Source organism: Vigna umbellata, chromosome 2 (assembly GCF_029865625.1).
Source record: "Vigna umbellata cultivar VRB3 chromosome 2, Vumbellata_1.0, whole genome shotgun sequence".
Taxonomy (NCBI): Eukaryota; Viridiplantae; Streptophyta; class Magnoliopsida; order Fabales; family Fabaceae; genus Vigna; species Vigna umbellata.
This window is the reverse complement of record NC_142166.1, coordinates 40,171,173-40,189,454: the sequence shown is the minus strand read 5'-3', so window position 1 is coordinate 40,189,454 and position 18,282 is coordinate 40,171,173. Positions and strand designations below refer to the sequence as shown.

The 18,282-nt window shown below is 33.7% G+C and overlaps 1 protein-coding gene and 1 pseudogene across 3 annotated transcripts; both read left to right on the top strand.

The window, feature by feature from the left end:
* Positions 1-273: 273 nt before the first annotated feature.
* Positions 274-10,866, top strand: LOC124823122 (protein disulfide-isomerase-like; annotated as a pseudogene). Its single transcript, XR_015784342.1, has 10 exons — positions 274-543; positions 2,445-2,475; positions 2,562-2,849; positions 2,926-3,114; positions 3,185-3,311; positions 4,027-4,164; positions 4,317-4,436; positions 4,591-4,708; positions 5,565-5,677; positions 10,382-10,866. The product of XR_015784342.1 is annotated as a protein disulfide-isomerase-like (transcript).
* A 3,651-nt stretch (positions 10,867-14,517) lies between these two features.
* Positions 14,518-18,282, top strand: LOC124823121 (protein disulfide-isomerase-like). 2 transcript variants are annotated; one of them, XM_088106794.1, is made up of 11 exons: positions 14,518-14,754; positions 15,080-15,110; positions 15,202-15,489; positions 15,566-15,754; positions 15,841-15,966; positions 16,309-16,446; positions 16,528-16,647; positions 16,816-16,933; positions 17,489-17,601; positions 17,700-17,942; positions 18,027-18,282. In XM_088106794.1, exons 1-10 carry the CDS (start codon positions 14,573-14,575, stop codon positions 17,937-17,939), a joined length of 1,545 nt encoding a protein of 514 aa, XP_087962920.1. In that variant the 5' UTR covers positions 14,518-14,572; the 3' UTR covers positions 17,940-17,942; positions 18,027-18,282. The 2 variants fall into 2 exon arrangements, with proteins under 2 accessions (XP_087962920.1, XP_047151213.2); XM_047295257.2 differs by having other exon boundaries at positions 14,520-14,754; positions 18,044-18,282.

Here is an 18,282-nt window from a genome sequence, read left to right as displayed (position 1 = left end):
TATTTATTAAAAAATATGCTTAATTATATTATTTTCCTAAAAAGAATAATAAAATTACAAAAAAAAAAAGCACGCTCGTCCGTGGTAGGCATGGGCTAGTTTTAAATATTATTAAACACCAAAACTGTCCAAGAAAAAAGAATGTGAAAGTGTAAATTGGTGACGTGACAGATCGAGCCACGTAAGAGAAAGCGCTAGCGTGGCGACACTAGGTTCAATATCGTGTGCATGGAGTCAAAACCAAAATTCAAATTGTTTTGCTAAACAACACTGCACCTGTTTCCCGGGTTACAAAACCCGTGAATACTGAGAAGCTCAACAAATTTTCAGATATTCTTCTTCTTCAGAGAAGACTATGGCTGGTAAAATTGCGATTTGTTCGTCAGGGTTAGTGTTTTTGTTCTTTCTCCTTCTGGCACCCCCTTCTCAAATCTCTGCTCACGAATCGGAGACTCAGGAGTTCGTTCTCACATTGGTTCACTCCAACTTTTCCGACACCGTCAAGAAGCATAATCTAATCGTTGTCGTGTTCTACGCACCAAGGTATGTTTCGATTCTGCTCTTCTTCGTGGTTCAATTCTACATGTCTTTGTCCGTGTTTGAATCCAAGAAAATCTGATCCGTCCAAAGAGTAGAAAACTTTGATGACAGTTTGAAATGCATTTCAATAGAGGAAAAATGGCAAGAAAAATCAGAAGCCGTAAATAACACTGTCCATTTGCCTCCAACGAAATATTTTATTAAGTAAGGTTAGTTAACTTTTAAGTAACTCACTTAAATTTTAAACCTTCAATAAAAACGAATTTTTAATAAATAATTAGTTAAAAATATTCTCACTTAAATTTTAATTAAACCTATTAAATAATATCTAAATAAGATTTCAATCGCTTTTTATTAGAAAAGAAAAGCTATGCACTAAAGTAATTTTAGTGCTTGAAAGAAACTTTTAGTGATATTATTCAATGCATATTATCATGATTTTGCTATTTTTATGTAAAAATGTGTGCATGCAATGTGTGTTTTTTGAATTAGTTTTGAGACTTAGACATTGAAAAAATACAAAAACACGTTTCCCGCACTCTAATGCCTTCGATAAATTGGATTGATTTGGAATGCTCTTTTTCCCCCTCTCTTTAGAAAGAATGTTTTCCCCAACATTCGTTTTTAAAGTATTTAAAAAAACAATTATTTATTTTGAAGAAAATAGTCATCAAATAAAAAACAAGTTAAAAAGGTTAAAATGATCTCTCCTTTCCCATCTCTCTCCATATATAAAATAAATAATATATTTTAAAAAAATCTAAAATAAAGTATGTCAACATTTTTATTCATTTACTTATGCTATCATTTAATTGTTCCCATAAATACTTATATACACTTGACGAAAGTATACACAGAAAGTTCTAGTTGTTCCAGTTCATAAAAAGGATAAGAAAAGTTTGAGATTACAAGAGATTAATTTATAATTTTTTAAATCATTTCTATTAATTTTACCTGATTCGGTTAAATCAATATAAAACTCATCGCATATTTTTTCGTATTAATTTTCTTAAATATTTTAAAACAGTAATTTATACTTATAATTTATGTTTATATTTTTATCCTTCTAATAAAATGTTTTAGTTGTATGTTTTAGTTCGTTGTTTGTCCCTTAAAAAAAAACGCCTATGCATCCCGAACAAAGCAAAATCAAGATTGTTATAGGTTAGGGATTAAAAAGATACTTAATTCTAAAATACTTTTTACTGATTTTAAATTAAAAATCACTAAAAATTTAAATTATAAAAGTGAATTCTATGTAATTATTTTATTTATATAATATAATGTAATAATACGTTATATAATTTAACTATTTATCTAAATGGTGAAATTAGTTTAACTTAAAAAATAGTTTTGTAATTAGTTTAACTTAAAAATAGTTTTTTTGTCTTAATTATTTCAATTAACATTACTATAGTAAATTGTGAAAACAGAAATTGATCAGTTAAAAAAATAAAGGCAACAATATTTTTGAGAGAATAAAATCAAATATAACTCATTTTAGTATTGTCCACTGAAGGCAGTGGCATTAACATGTATAAGAAAATCAGCAGTATCAGCTTGCAGCAATGACTAGGACTTTGTGTAGTACATTTTGATGGAACAATTTTGAAAAGGTTTTGAGAATTTGATAGGCATTTATTTTCACTTTGTAGCAGATCTTACTTTTGCTAACAACCTCTTAGAATTTCGTGTGTGTATATATAACTGAGGTTCATAAGTAACTCTGGTATTCGTGTAGTTCTAATGTTGTAATCGTTTTGTGTATTCAGTTCAACAATCAGTGCTAGACTAGCATTTTTAATCATTTAGTCGAAATTTGTGTTTTAGCGGGAAGTTTTGTTGTATTTGATTTAGGTCAAAATCGATTCGGCTTTTATATGAATTTTATTTTTCATTTCCAGGTGTGACCGCAGTAAGAAGCTTGCACCGGAGGTGATTTTGTATACATTTAGTTTTTGGGTTTCCTTTTATCCTAAGATTATGGAAATGCTGATTTTCTAGTATCTTTGTTTCTGCAGTATGAAAAAGCTGCTTCTATTCTGAGTAGTTATGATCCACCGGTTGTTTTGGCTAAAATTGACGCGGATGATGAGAAGAACAAAGACCTTGCAACAGAATTTGAAGTTAGGGCTTACCCAACAATTAGGATCCTGAGAAATGGGGGAAAGAATGTTCAAGAATACAAAGGTCCCCGTGAAGCAGATGGCATCGCTGAGTATCTGAAGAAACAAAGTGGTCCTGCTTCAGCTGAAATTAAATCTGTAGATGATGCTACCGCAGTTATTGGTGAAGATAAAGTTGCTATTGTGAGTAACCAATCGTTTCATTTTTTGCTTTATTTTAAGTCAGTTGGTATGTAATAATATTTTCCTACGTGTTCAGGTTGGAGTGTTTCCGAAATTTTCTGGGGAGGAGTTTGATAACTTCACTGCGTTATCAGAAAAGTTGCGTGCTGACTATGACTTTGGTCACACTCTGAATGCCAAACACCTTCCAAGAGGAGAATCATCAGTTGCTGGGCCCATAGTAAGGTTATTCAAGCCATTTGACGAACTTTTTGTTGACTTTCAGGTAGTGTTGATTTTTGTGGATTGATTGTTCAATCTTATTTTGGTCTCTAGCAACTATCTCCTTCCTTCAGGATTTTCATGTGGGAGCTCTAGAGAAATTTGTCGAAGAATCTAGTGTGCCTGTTGTGACTGTCTCTAACAGTGATCTGAGAAATCACCCTTTTATTGCCAAATTCTTTTAATAGTCCCAATACGAAGGTAATAAGCTGTCCAAGTCAATTTTGTTCTTTCAATATCGAGCCAGAGAATTCGTTATTAATCAATAATCATACTATTGGAAGATGTATTTCATATTTGTCAAGTCCCACCATGTTGCCTATGATGCACTATAGCGGAGCAGAGTGGCCTGGGCGCTATGGGATTCAAATAGTAGAGTGATTCTCAATAGCTGTCTTTGCAATCCCTATAGAGGCATTTTGTGTGCTATATAGCTGCGCTGCTAGGACATAAAACTTAAAAAAATCATTTTTACTTGTGTCAAGGGTTTATTTTGGTTGAAAGTGTGATTTCTCCCTCATTCTCTAATGCTTTTTTATGCAGTAACATAATAAGACTATTTTTTCCTTGACCATTTCACAAAACTTTTCCTTCCTTGAGTACTTGTATATATTGTATAAATTTTTTTAGTTTGTATTATATATTGTAATATTGTATATAAATAATTAAAATAGTAGCCATCCCGCTTCCTGCTATGGGGTTTTTGCTGCTGGCTTATACGCATCTCTATCTGAGATCATAACTATGAGCCCCATTTTCCGTTAGTGTCCTCCCAATCAGTCTACCATTCTGAACGTGATACAATTTTCCTAAGTGTGCTTACTTTCACCCATTTGATGTTCTAAAATATTTATTATTTCCTTTGTTTCGCTTGTCTCCCCCATTATATGATGTGTTCAAGTCATAATATTGGTAGGTAATGTTGTTTATCAACTTCATTGCTGAAGGTGCTGAAACTTTCAAATCAAAATACCGAGAAACTGCCGAGCAATATAGACAACCGGGTGTAAGCTTTCTGGTGGGAGATGTCAGGTCTACTACAGGTTCTTTCCAGGTTTGTATCAAAACATGTTAAACATTCTGCAGTTTAGCGTGCATTAAATCAAGGTATCTTAAATCAAAATACTCAAAGTGTAACGTTCTATAGTTGTTCTCTTCTGTGCTTAATATCAATATTTGACATTTTGTATGGATTGTCTTCCACAGTATTTCGGAGTGAGGGAAGACCAAGTACCTCTAATTTTGGTACAACGTAATGATGGGAAGAAATTTCTTAAACCCAATTTGGAACCTGATCAAATTTCAACTTGGTTCAAGGCATACAAGGTTATTCTTATTTCTCTTGGTAGCTTTTGCTTTTGCCTGATTTAATCTGCGATCTTCTTTGTAGTTGTGGTGGACTCTTTAATTTGAAATAATATCATCGAGGCTGTCATTTGTATGGAAAATATAAAATTTTATCATTTTTTTAACATTTCAGGATGGAAATATTGCACCATATTTTAAGTCCGAACCTATTCCTGAAGCTAACAACGAACCTGTTAAAGTGGTAGTTGGGGACAGTCTCCAGGACATAGTCTTCAACTCTGGGAAGAATGGTATACTTTACCGTTTCTATTTGGTTTTATACCACATATTATGAGTTGGGTTTTGGTATTCCCTGTGCTTGCAAAAAAAAAAAAATCACATTTCTAATGTTCTTTGCGTGTGAAAGAGCATTATATTTCAGTCCAATTTAGATGATTGGATAATGTATCTCTCGTGTTTTTGTAATACCGACCTTCACATGAAGCTGATAGATATGATTTTACCACATTTCTAGGACGTAATGATGTTCTCTTTATAAATGTTTGATGTGAACCTGTTACTATCATCAAAGTAGTAAATTATAAAGGAACCTCTCTTCCTTTATGAAATTGAAAAAAAGTTTAAGAAAAATTGATGAAACTAGTTTCATAAAAAAGCTAAAGATGTTATGTTAGCAATAAATGTGGGCATCAAATAGCCAATGCTCTCTCAACTTGTGACAATACTAATTTTTTTGGAATTGAACTTCTGATGACTGTAAGTAGCTGGTCGATTGTGGCCAGGCCAGCCACATTTACTGCTTAGTGATGTATATTGTGGCTCTCTACATCTTTGTATATTATTGATGTGTTAAATCGCTGAGAAAGTTGTGTAGTGTATTGATGTTCCTATACAAGATTAGACTGCTGATGATCATATAATTAAACCTGTTTTCTTCAGGTAACACATCATTCTGATATTGATATGTATATGTGATTACGTATATAGAGCATTAATTGTACGTGCAAAGTAACGTGTCCTTCTGATATCATTATGTATTTGTGATTATATATGGCAGTATACACAAAGTAGAATCTCTCACAAAATCACTTTGACTTTACCATACCAAGTTGGAATAATGTATCTATTAACACAAACCTCTTGCAGTTCTGCTGGAGTTTTATTCTCCCTGGTGTATTTATTGCACAGAGTTGGCTCCAACATTGGAGGAAGTTGCTGTCTCATATCAAAGTGATGCTGATGTTATTATTGCAAAACTGGTAAGAAATGTACCTTGATCATTATGGTGTTATACTTGTTTCAATCTATGGTGAAGTTAGCTTTGTCCGCTGACTGAAAGCTGTTAGGAGTTTTAAATGCAAGCTGTTATACAGTTTTTTCTGTTATTCTGTTTACTATAAAACACTGTCTGTATTACACTTTTGCTGTTCAATAATACACGTTCAATATTTCCACATTCATTTTTCTGTTCTGATATCTTCTATCAGTTTTCATTCTCTGCATTTCTCTAACAGTGGTATCAGAGCCAGGTTGAAAGAGGACCTAAGGGGTATCGTTTCCGAGTTCAGTACGGCTGACTGTGGGTGGTTTAGAACGATCAAGAAAGAAGTTCTTGGGCAGAGAAGAAGGGTGGACCATGGCTGATTTTTCTACGACAAACCTTCCTGTACTCACCGACAAGAATTGGAGTAGGTGGAGTACGCAAATGCGCGTGTTGTTTCGTGTTCAAGATGTGAGCAGTGTGGTAGAAGGAGATCATTCCATGAGTGATTTCCGTGGTTCAGAAGATCAGAAGGAGATACTAAGAAAGAAAGATGATAAAGCCTTGCTGATCATTCACCAATGTGTGGATGATATGCATTTCGAGAAGATACAAAATGCATCTACGGCTAGAGAAGCATGGGAGATATTGGTACGGTGTCATTCTGGTGGAGAGAAAATCAGAAAAGTGAAACTCCAGACGCTGCGGAGACAATACGAATTGGCACAAATGGAGGAAAGTGATAAGGTTAGTGATTACTTCACAAGAATTCTGAGTATTACTAACCAGATGAAGAGATGTGGCGAGTCCATTAGTGACTTCATGATAGTTGAAAAGATTATGCGATCTCTACCTCAGCGGTTCGATTACATTGTTGTGGCCATTGAAGAATCAAAAGATACAGAGAAAATGAAGATTGAGGAATTGCAAAGTTCCTTAGAGGCACATGAAATGAGATTGGTAGATCGAAATCCCATAAAGAATGATGAGCAAGCACTCAAGGCGCTGTATGTCAGAAATGAAGAGAAAAAGAAGTTCAAGAAATGGAAAGGAAAACCAGAGAAAGGAAATGGAAGAATGAGTATAATCCAAATGAGCAAGATGAAAAGGTTGAATGTCCAGAAGGCAAAAGTGGTTCTGAAAAGAACTTAAAGAAGAAAGATAGAAGGAATGTAGAATGTTTTAGTTGTCACAAGATGGGGCATTATGCATTCGAATGTTACTCAAATAAAGGTAAGCAGAAGAAAAACAACAAAACAAGGAGGCGTATCTAGCTCAAGAGGACTCTGACTCAGAACCATTGACGCTGATGGTGACAACAACATCTGATAATTCACAATCATTTGTGAAATCGTGGTATTTGGACTCGGGATGCTCAAATCACATGACATGCAACAAGGAGTGGCTGATCAGATTAGATGAATCAAAGAAGAGTAAGGTCAGATTCGCAGATAACAGCACACTCCAGGTAGAAGGAATGGGAAATGTGGTTATACGGAGAAAAGATGGCTCACATGCAATCATAGAAGATGTTCTACTTGTACCAGCAATGAAATGCAACCTTCTGAGTCTGGGACAACTTGTTGAGAAAGGATTTACAGTTGTTATGGGAGGCTGTGATCAGGTAGAAGTGTTTGATAAAAATAAAGTGTTGATCTTGAGAAGCAAGATTTCTAAAATCGAACATTTCAAGTGTGTATGGATGCAGTAGGAAGCTGGCAGTGTTTGTCAACTGTAAAGGATGATGATACCTGGAAGTGGCATTTAAGGTTTGGCCATCTAAACTTTAAAGATCTAAGGCAGCTAAGTGGAAAAGGTATGGTTTCTGGAATGACAGAAACCAGCATACCAGAAAACGTGTGTGAATCTTGCATTGTTGGAAAACAAAGCAGAAGACCATTTCAAGCGAGATTGGAAATGAGATCCAAAGGATGTCTTGATGTGGTGCACTCAGATATATGCGGCCCTATGGAAGTGTCGACCTTGGCTGGGAACAGGTATTTTATCACTTTTGTTGATGAATTTAGTAGAATGGTTTGGGTGTTTCTGATACAGATGAAGAGTGAAGCACTTGAGATATTCAAGAGGTTCAAGATTAAGGTGGAAACAGAGAGTGGAAGAACCATTAAAATACTCAGAACCGATGGAGGGGGTGAGTATACATCTCATGCATTTGAACAATTCTGCCAAGACAGTGGAGTCAATCATGAAGTAACAGCACCATACACTCCACAGCACAACGGTTTGGTAGAAAGGAGAAACAGAACTATCATGAACATGGCCAGGTGTTTGCTGCGTGATAAGTGCTTGCCACGAAGTCTCTGGGGTGAAGCGGTGTCAACAGCTGTTCATATATTGAACAGGTGTCCTACCAAGAGACTCACAGACAAAGTTCCACTCGAGGCATGGACAGGTACGAAACCAAGTGTAAGTCATTTTAGAGTGTTTGGATCTTTGGTCTTTAGCCACATTGCAGATCAGAGGAGATCAAAGCTTGAAGATAAAGGGGAGGCGATGGTTCTCGTAGGATACCATTCGACAGGGGCATATAAGCTCTACGATCCTAACAAAGGCAGAATGGTGATCAGCAGAGATGTAGTAATTCTGGAAGATGAAAGTTGGGATTGGGAGAAAGGGCAGACCAGTACCAAGAAGGTGACAGTGGTGACTGAGATGTCAGATGCAACTGATAAGAAAGTTGTTGATGGAGCTGATAGTGATGATACACTAAGGAGACCTAGAAGACAGTCTAAAAGACCACCCAGATTTTCAGATTACGAGTTATATACGGATACTGGTGTAAGTGATGAAGGTGATCTGGTGCACATGGCATTAATGGCTGGAACTGAACCAATAGATGTTGATGAAGCTATGGCAGAAACCGAATGGAAGGAAGCCATGATTGAAGAACTCAAATCCATCGAGAAGAATAAAACGTGGAGTTTGGTCGATCTGCCACATGGAAAGCAATGCATTGGATTGAAGTGGGTTTTCAAGCGAAAGCTGAATCCAGATGGCACTGTTTTAAAGCACAAAGCTAGGCTTGTGGCAAGAGGATTTTTGCAAAGACAAGGAATTGACTTCACAGAGGTGTTCGCTCCAGTAGCAAGGTTAGAAACAATTCGTGTAGTAATTGCTATTGCCTGTGCTAAAAGATGGTCTATGATTCAACTTGATGTTAAATCTGCGTTCTTGCATGGACCACTGGAGGAGGAAGTCTATGTTCAACAACCTCCAGGATTTAACAAAGGGAACAAGAAGCAGCAAGTGTACAAGCTTCATAAGGCTCTCTATGGCTTGCGGCAAGCTCCAAGAGCATGGAACAGAAGGATTGACGGGTTTTTCCTCGATCATGGATTTAAACGCTGTGTTGTGGAGCATGGTGTGTATGTAAGGGAGAACACTGAAGGCAACAGAATGATTGTCTGCCTATACGTAGATGACTTGTTGATATCTGGATCAAGCCTAAAGGAGATAGACGAGTTCAAGCGTATGATGGAATCTGAGTTCGAAATGACTGATCTTGGGAAGCTTAATTACTTTTTGGGCATGGAATTTACTCAGACAGAAGCAGGATTGTTGATGCATCAGCAAAGATACATGAAAGAGTTACTGGAAAGATTCAAGATGGCTTCATGCAATGATGTTAGAAGTCCTCTTGAAGTAAATACCAAGCTGAAGTTAGATGAGACTGAAGAAGGAGTGAATGAAACGATCTTCAAACAGGTTATTGGTTCATTACGATTCCTATGTAATAGTAGACCTGACTTGATGTTCAGTGTAGGTCTTCTGAGTCGGTTCATGGGAAATCCAAAGAAGAGTCATATGGTGGCTGCCAAAAGGATATTAAGATACGTAAAAGGGACAACTAACTATGGAATTTTATTTCCATATGGTTTGCGTGAGGATGAACTGAAGTTTGTTGGCTATGCAGATTCTGACTATGGTGGAGATCTTGTTGAAAGGAAAAGTACGTCTGGAAACATATTCTTCATCAATAAAGCACCTGTTTCATGGAGTTCTAGAAAGCAGAATGTAGTTGCTCTGTCTAGCTGTGAAGCAGAATACATATCTGGATGCCATGCAGCTTGTCAAGGAGTTTGGTTGAAGGAACTAATGAAGGAGTTAGGAATAGTTGAAGAAAGTCCAGTACTGTTAAAAATGGACAACACTTCGGCTATGAATTTGGCTAAAAATCCTGTTAGCCATGGAAGGAGTAAGCACATTGAGATCAAATATCATTTCTTGCGTGACATGGTAACCAGAGGAAGAATTGAGCTGATCTACTGCAAATCTGACTTACAACTTGCAGATCTTCTCACAAAACCACTTAAGACTGATAGAATTGAGTTTCTGAGAAAAGAGATAGGAGTGTTACCTCTGGACAGCTTGATTTAGGAAGGAGTGTTAGGAGTTTTAAATGCAAGCTGTTATACAGTTTTTTCTGTTATTCTGTTTACTATAAAACACTGTCTGTATTACACTTTTGCTGTTCAATAATACACGTTCAATATTTCCACATTCATTTTTCTGTTCTGATATCTTCTATCAGTTTTCATTCTCTGCATTTCTCTAACAAAAGCTATGTGCTACAGAAGCTGGGGGTTGTATTAGTAGACTTTAAGAAACACATTTTTATTAAAGGTTAATATCTTATGCTGTTTTCTTAAGTTATATTCTGCATGTTGTTTGCATTCTCCAGGATGGAGTTGCCAACGATATCTCAAGTGATTCCTTTGAAGCCAAACGTTATCCAACAGTGTACTTCAGGTCAGCAAGTGGAAAGATATCAAAATACAGTGGCAATAGGACCAAGGAAGACATCATAGAATTCATCGAAAAGAATCGGGATAAACATGCTCATCAAGAACAAGCAAAGGGTGACAAAGAAAAAGGAAAAGATGAGCTTTGAAAGGTAAGAGTAGGTAGAGCATTAGTTATCCATTTACTTTGCAATGCTATAAAAACTCTTCCAAACTTTCTATGCATATTTTGATTTAATCTCTCCTTTGCTGGAAGGAAGTTGTTCATCGTGGTAGATAAAATCACACAAGTGCCACTCTATCTTCCTTTGCTCGCCTTTAATGTTTTTGGGTTTTCCTATGTATAATGTATGTATGTTTTACATAAGAAAACGGGAACCTTTGTTTGTCGGAATCCAGAGTCAAATATAAATTCGAGTCTCTAGACATACATCGTATCATTCTTAACCTTCGTCTTTTTTAAAATACAGAGTAAAATATGTTACTTTCTCTTAAAAAAATTTCAAATTAGCTGAGAGATATTTGATGCCTAGGAGTACATATTTCAAGTTTTAATTCATGTTAAATTTTAATTTTAACTCATAACTAACTTAATAAAAAAAAACTAAATATTTTAAAATCAGAGAGATTGAAGCGAGACAAATTTTTTTGAAAGATTTTACAGGAAGGAAAGCATTTTTCATCTTTTAAAAAATGTCTCATTTGATGGTTAGATAAATTCATTAAGCGTCCGCATGTTCCATGGCTAAAATATAAAATTTACAATTGAGATTAATACGGATTTTAATATTCATTATAATAAATTTTTTTATGTAATATCAGTTTTGATTTTGTTAATGGCTTAAACTTATTTGTGTGTAAATATCTAATTTTTATACGAGCATAAAATAACTTCCATTCTTTAAATTATATGTATTAGTTTATAATATAGGAATATAATTTCATTTTAAAGAAAGATGTAAAGTCGTTCTATATTTTGACCCCCATGGACCCAAAAATAGAAGAACCTTAAATCACACTCTATTGATGAAAAAAATCTGGTTTGGACACATATTGGAATGATGTCTTAGATACAACAAATACAAGTTTGACAGTAATATAATGTTCAATTAAAGTAAATAAAAAAGAGTCTTACTATCATTAGATGCAAGAAAACTTCAGAAGTCTAACACAATAAAAGTGAACCAATCTCCTGCGCGTGTTGAAAACTCGTGTTGGAATAAGTTTTACCTGTTAATTTTTATTTTTATTAAATATTTTTCCAATAATTTTTTTTAAGGTTTTTCATTTTAACCTTTCTAATTTTTTTTATCTATTTTTATTTTTATTGTATTATTTTAATTTTCAAATACTACTCTTTACCTTTGGAACGTTATTTAAATTATTCTTTCTCATTATATAAACTACTAACAAAAAAACGGTGTAAAGTAAAATTGCATAGACTCAAAGCAAATAACTTTTTCTAAAGAAACTAAAACTCAAATTTAGTGAAATCCAAATATATTTCATCCTTTTTTTTAAATATGCTATAAAAAAATCATTGGTTGTATCTAATTAACTTTTAAATCTTTTTTTTTTCATACGATGTTTACTCCTGTGTTAGTTTTACGGTAAATTATTTGATGCTTTTGTAATATAAAAAATGTTATATGTGGCTGTAATCCCTGTAAGGTTGAAAATAATTTTTATCACAAACTTTGTTATATATTATTGATTTTGATATAAATTATAGTAGTTTTCATTCATTTCTAATTTAATTCCAGAAAACCATATTAAAAATCTTAAAATTTATCTTTCTCATTCATTCACATAAATCATGAGAGAAAAATATTAACTTTTGATTCATGAGAGACAAATTGACAATATCTTTTATGTGTTCTCTAATCTTATTTTTCCAATTTATCTCTTGACATTTCTTTTTTTCTCTCACTTTTTTGATAGTTTATAATGAGAAAATCTTAGAACCTAAATCTATTTTATTTACTACATTCACCAAGTTGGCTACGATTCATTTTTATTTTAACTTTTTGTAATAATTGATAGGATATTATATTTTATTAAATTACATCATCGTTATATTTCACGAGTCACATAGTTGAATTAATCTATTAATTAATTCTAATACTCCAAATTTTAAAAATGAATAAAAATAGTTATTTCAATCCAATAATTTTCAAATTCTTTTACATGTTAAACGATACTATGGACTAATATTTAACCATAAAGGTGTATAATAGCGTAAACAATTCAAATAACGTCTTGAAATATCATTTGAGATGTAAAAGAGAATTAACTCAGAATTCGGCACACAGACAAGTATATGAATATATATGTATATAAAATAAGGATGTACAAGAAAAATTAAGTAAGTACTCTAACAGAAAATGCATTGTACTTATAAACTGATGTGCATACAAAATTGTAAAGATGACAATTGATTGTCAAATGAAATTAATTACAATTTGCTTCATTTATTAAATTTAATGAAATTTGTGACATTATTATGCTTTGATATTTATTACTAAATTAATATGTATATATATTGCATGATATAATGAAAATATTTATATTTATTTAATATTATTCTTTAGGATGGAGAGAAGTACAAAGTCTATGTACATAGAATTCTTCTATATCTTTTAAGGAATAAGAAGATTTAGATGTAAGGGAAAGAAATTAATTTTTCCTCAAATCATAATTAAATTAAAAATTAGACTATATTGTATTTGAAAGAGATGTCACAATAAACAAAGATAAAAAAAAAAGGTTCATTTTAGAAAAAACTTGTTTGCTCAACGAAGAATATACCGATATTGAAAGGATTCATTTAGGAAAAAAATGTAAAAAATTTAAATGAGTTTAAGTATTACATTTAATATAAAAGAATAATGTATAAGGAATAAGACTTAAATTATTAGGCTCTAATATCCTATATTAATTAAGGTTTTGTGATTTTAAAAATATAGTATCTGTTTTGTGCCACCTACACGAGGAATATAAGTCAATTAAGGTCCACTTATTTTAAGATATATCAAATGTTAACATGTAATAAATCTTATTTATTATGATTAGGTTAAATTAGTAGTTTGATTTTAATTTTAATTGAAATAATTGAAATAGATCACTAATTTCTTTTTCTCAATTGAATCTTATTTTTTAAAAAATTGATTTAATTAAATAGTTTCCGTTATACTTGTACGAATGGTATTAAAAACATACTATTTCATAGTTTTTTTTTTTCATATTTTCCTTTTTAAAATATAAAAAAGCACGTCACATATTATTAACGTTATTAAGAGAATATTAATAAAGATAACCTAATTGCACTTATTTCCTTTTTAGAAAAAACTTAATCAAGACAAAAAGATAAAACAACAAATTATTTCAAATAATATTAGGACTAGCAACTAATTTAACTTTATCATAATTGTAGAGAAACATCTTATATTTAATTGTAATATAATATGTAACTAAACGTGAATTCCGTATTATATATATATAAGTAGGCTTTTCTACTCATAACCATACGATACGATGGATCAAAGTTTTTTTTTTGATCGCTATTGACTTTTTAGTTCCATTTAGAATATATTTATAGAGTTTGGTTATTCTATAGTTTATATCCATGTAATTATAGAATGGTTTTGACTGGTTGTAATAATTAAAAAAATAATCCGGAAGAGTCAAAAGATGTTATCAAGAATAAATTTATTTCCTTAATCAATCTAACAGCAAACTGGGCACGCAATTATTCAAATCCATCAGATTTGTTCAGCCACAAATATTTAACATACACCTGACCTACACGGGATTATGAGCACCCTCAGAAGCATTTATCCGTTAATTAAAGCCCTATTATTCAATATCAGAGCCACCGGTTTCACTGGGATGCTGAAGAAAAGAAAAGAAATGTTGAGTGACAAGAATGGTCGAATAAGATTTCGCCACGTCATCCAGAGTGCCAACGTGGGGACAGGAGATTCGTTAGCAGTGGCCAATGTCCAAAATATCTGAGAAACATAGCGCACGTGTCATGCGGTGTTCTTACCGGGTTTCTAACTCCTACAAAAACCCCTCTCGTGACCTTCTCTTAACCTCAATTGCTTTCACAGCTTCCCTTCAAAGGAACAATGGCGCGTAGGGTTTCCATTTGCTTCTTCTTCTTCGTCTTTGCACTTTCTCTTATCGCCTCTCAGATCTCTGCGGAGGAGTCCTCTGAGACTAAGGAATTCGTACTCACACTGGATAATTCCAACTTTCACGACACTATCAGCAAGCACGATTTCATCGTTGTCGAGTTCTACGCTCCATGGTATGTTTCGATTCTGTTGCATTTTTACTTGTTTTTATTTTATGCTTCATCTTTACTCCTTCTGATCTGAGACATTTGCTTTGACTTTGTCTACATCTCGCTTTTGTTAATTTCCTGTTGTGATTTTGTGTCTATACTGATGCCCTCGTTTTAATCTGATTTAATTTTTGTGTTTTGGATTTAATTCTGTGGTTTCGTTTGAATTGACTGTGTTTGATTTGATTTTTGAATCTGTTGTTCTGAATCGGCTTCACTGAGATCTATTGTTGTTGATATTAGTGCATTGTGGTTTTCACGTGAAATTTGTTTTTATTTTTCTTCTTAGGTGTGGCCACTGCAAGAAGCTTGCTCCTGAGGTAATTTTGGTCGCCTTTAATTTTGGGGTTTACTTTGATTTGTTGTTGTAGGATTATGCGGTTGATATTTTTGGCATTTTTGTTTCTGCAGTATGAGAAAGCTGCGTCTATCTTGAGCAGTCATGATCCTCCGATTGTTTTGGCTAAAGTTGACGCCAATGAAGAGAAGAACAAAGCTCTTGCATCGGAATATGATGTTAAGGGATACCCCACACTTAAGATTGTGAGGAATGGGGGAAAGAATGTTCAGGAGTACAAAGGTCCCCGTGAAGCCGATGGCATCGTTGATTATTTGAAGAGACAGAGTGGTCCTGCTTCAACTGAAATTAAATCTGCCGATGATGCTACAGCTTTTATTGGTGAAAATAAAGTTGTTATTGTAAGTGATCGATTGTTTAATTTTTCTTTATTTTAACTCATTGGCCTGTAATAATGATATATTGATATGATTTCAGGTTGGAGTTTTCCCGAAATTTTCTGGCGAGGAGTTTGATAACTTTACTGCCTTAGCAGAGAAGTTGCGTGCTGATTATGACTTTGGTCACACCCTGAATGCTAAACACCTTCCAAGAGGTGAATCATCAGTCGCTGGCCCTGTAATTAGGTTATTCAAGCCGTTCGATGAACTTTTTGTTGACTCCAAGGTAGTGCTGATTTATGTGGATTAATTTTGCAATTTTATTTGATGTTTAATCTAATACTGGCTGTCAAAATTAACTTGTGTTTGCAGGATTTCCAAGTGGATACTCTAGAGAAATTTGTTGAGGAGTCCAGTATCCCTGTCGTTACTATCTTTAACAATGATCCTAACAATCATCCTTTCGTTGTCAAGTTCTTCAACAGCCCCAATGCAAAGGTAAATTTGCTGTTTAAGTCAATTTTGTTCTTTCAATATTGAACTTGAGATTTCCGTATTATTAACGTTATTGCAGCTGAATTTTTATTTGTTAAATACCTCCATGTTTCATTAATTGCTATAGCTGGGTAGCAGAGCATGGATTTAAATTGAGGTTTTCAGTTGCGGCCATTGGGCTACTAGCAGCTTTTTGCCTTCTGTAATCTGAACAAAATAGCATTTTCCTAAACTACTTTTCTTTCCCCTACCCTTCCTGTTCCATAATATTTATTATTTTCTTTGTTTTGGTTGTATGCCCATTTTATCTCGTGTTAAAGAAACTTAAATTGTTGATATTGGCAGGCAATGTTGTTCATCAACTTCACTGCTGAAAGTGCTGAATCTTTCAAATCAAAATACCGTGAAGCTGCTGAGCAATTTAAACAACAGGGTGTAAGCTTTCTGGTTGGAGATGTAGAGTCTAGTCAAGGAGCTTTCCAGGTTTGTATCAAAATATGTAACATTCAAAATATGTAGCATTCAATATCGATATTTGACATTTAGTATGGCTTGTCTTGACAGTACTTTGGACTGAAGGAAGAACAAGTACCTTTAATTATCATTCAACATAATGACGGGAAGAAATATTTTAAGCCCAATTTGGAAGCCGAACACATTCCAACTTGGTTGAAGGCATACAAGGTTATTCTTATTTCTCTTAGTGGCTTGTAACGTAGGCATAATTTAATCTGGTTTATTACTTTTAGTATTATATGTTTGCGGTACTCTTTAATTTTAAATTATTTAATTGTGACTGCTATTTGTCTTGGAAAGATATAAATCTTGACACTGTCTTTCTGAATATTTCAGGAGGGTAACATTGCACCATATGTGAAATCTGAACCTGTTCCAGAAACTAACAATGAACCAGTTAAAGTGGTAGTTGGGGAAAGTCTCCAGGACATCGTTTTCAAGTCTGGGAAGAACGGTATATACTTGTTCCTTTTTTCTATTTTGGTTCTATTCAATGGATTATCAGATTTTGGCACACACTGTAATCTTAAAAAATATCACGTTTATAATGTTCCTTGTTTTTGATGGATCATTACGGTCCAATTTAGATAATGAATACATCTTTAGTTTGTATAATATCATCAACCTTTACGAAAAGCTGATATATATGATTTTATATTTTTACCACATTTAATTTGGTGGATCTGTTCGTATAATCATTGCAAACTATGAAGGATAGAACTTTGGATTTTTTTTAATCGGAAATTGTGTTAAACATTAGACGAATTTCTCTTCATATATGAAATTATAGAATAACAAAATTGATTTGAATTTTTATTTATAATCTAAATGCAGTTTCCATCTTCTTCAGACAACTATTTATCTTTGATTATATATAGTAGTAATTATGCCCATGATTATATATGGTAGTAATTATGCCCATAGTAGAATCTTTCATGCATCTACATCATTTTTGTTAGTGGTAAACCTTTATCAGTCCATCATAACTGCTAAAACAAACACCTTGCAGTTCTACTGGAGTTTTACGCTCCCTGGTGTGGTCATTGCAAACAGTTGGCTCCTATATTGGACGAAGTTGCTATCTCATATCAAAATGATGCTAATGTTATCATTGCTAAACTGGTAAGAATTGTATTCAGTTTTCAGCTTCGATTATTATGATAGTATATCCGTTTCGTTCTTTGTCAGTCACATTCTACATGTTGTTTGTCACTTTCCAGGATGCAACTGCCAACGATATCCCAGGTGATACCTTTGATGTCCAAGGTTATCCAACCCTGTACTTCAGGTCATCAAGTGGAAATCTATTACAATACGACGGTGGCAGGACCAAGAAAGACATCATAGAATTCATTGAAAAGAACCGGGACAAACCTGCCCAGCAAGAACAAGGAACAGATAAACCTGCTCATGCTGAACAAGTAAAAGATGAGCAAGAAACAGGAAAAGATGAGCTTTGAGAGGTAAGTTTTTGCTGATCATTGGCTGTCCATTTTCATTGCAATGCCTAACTCTTGCAGACTTTGATTTGCATTTTTTTGATGTAGTCTCTCTTTTTTTGCAGGAAAGAAGTTGCACCTCTCTGGGGATATAGGCACATAGTTACATGTGGGGTGTTAACCCCGTTGTATCTCTTTATCACAGTTTAGTGAATTTTAGGTGCAGACTATCTTTCTCCTTCGGTTTTCCTTCTCTTTTGTATGTTACGAGAAATAAAACGGATTTTCTTTGGCGGAGTAGAGTTTTAGTTTTGGAAAAGTTGTAGCTCGAATTTGAATTAATTTAGTCATGCTTTTAGAACAA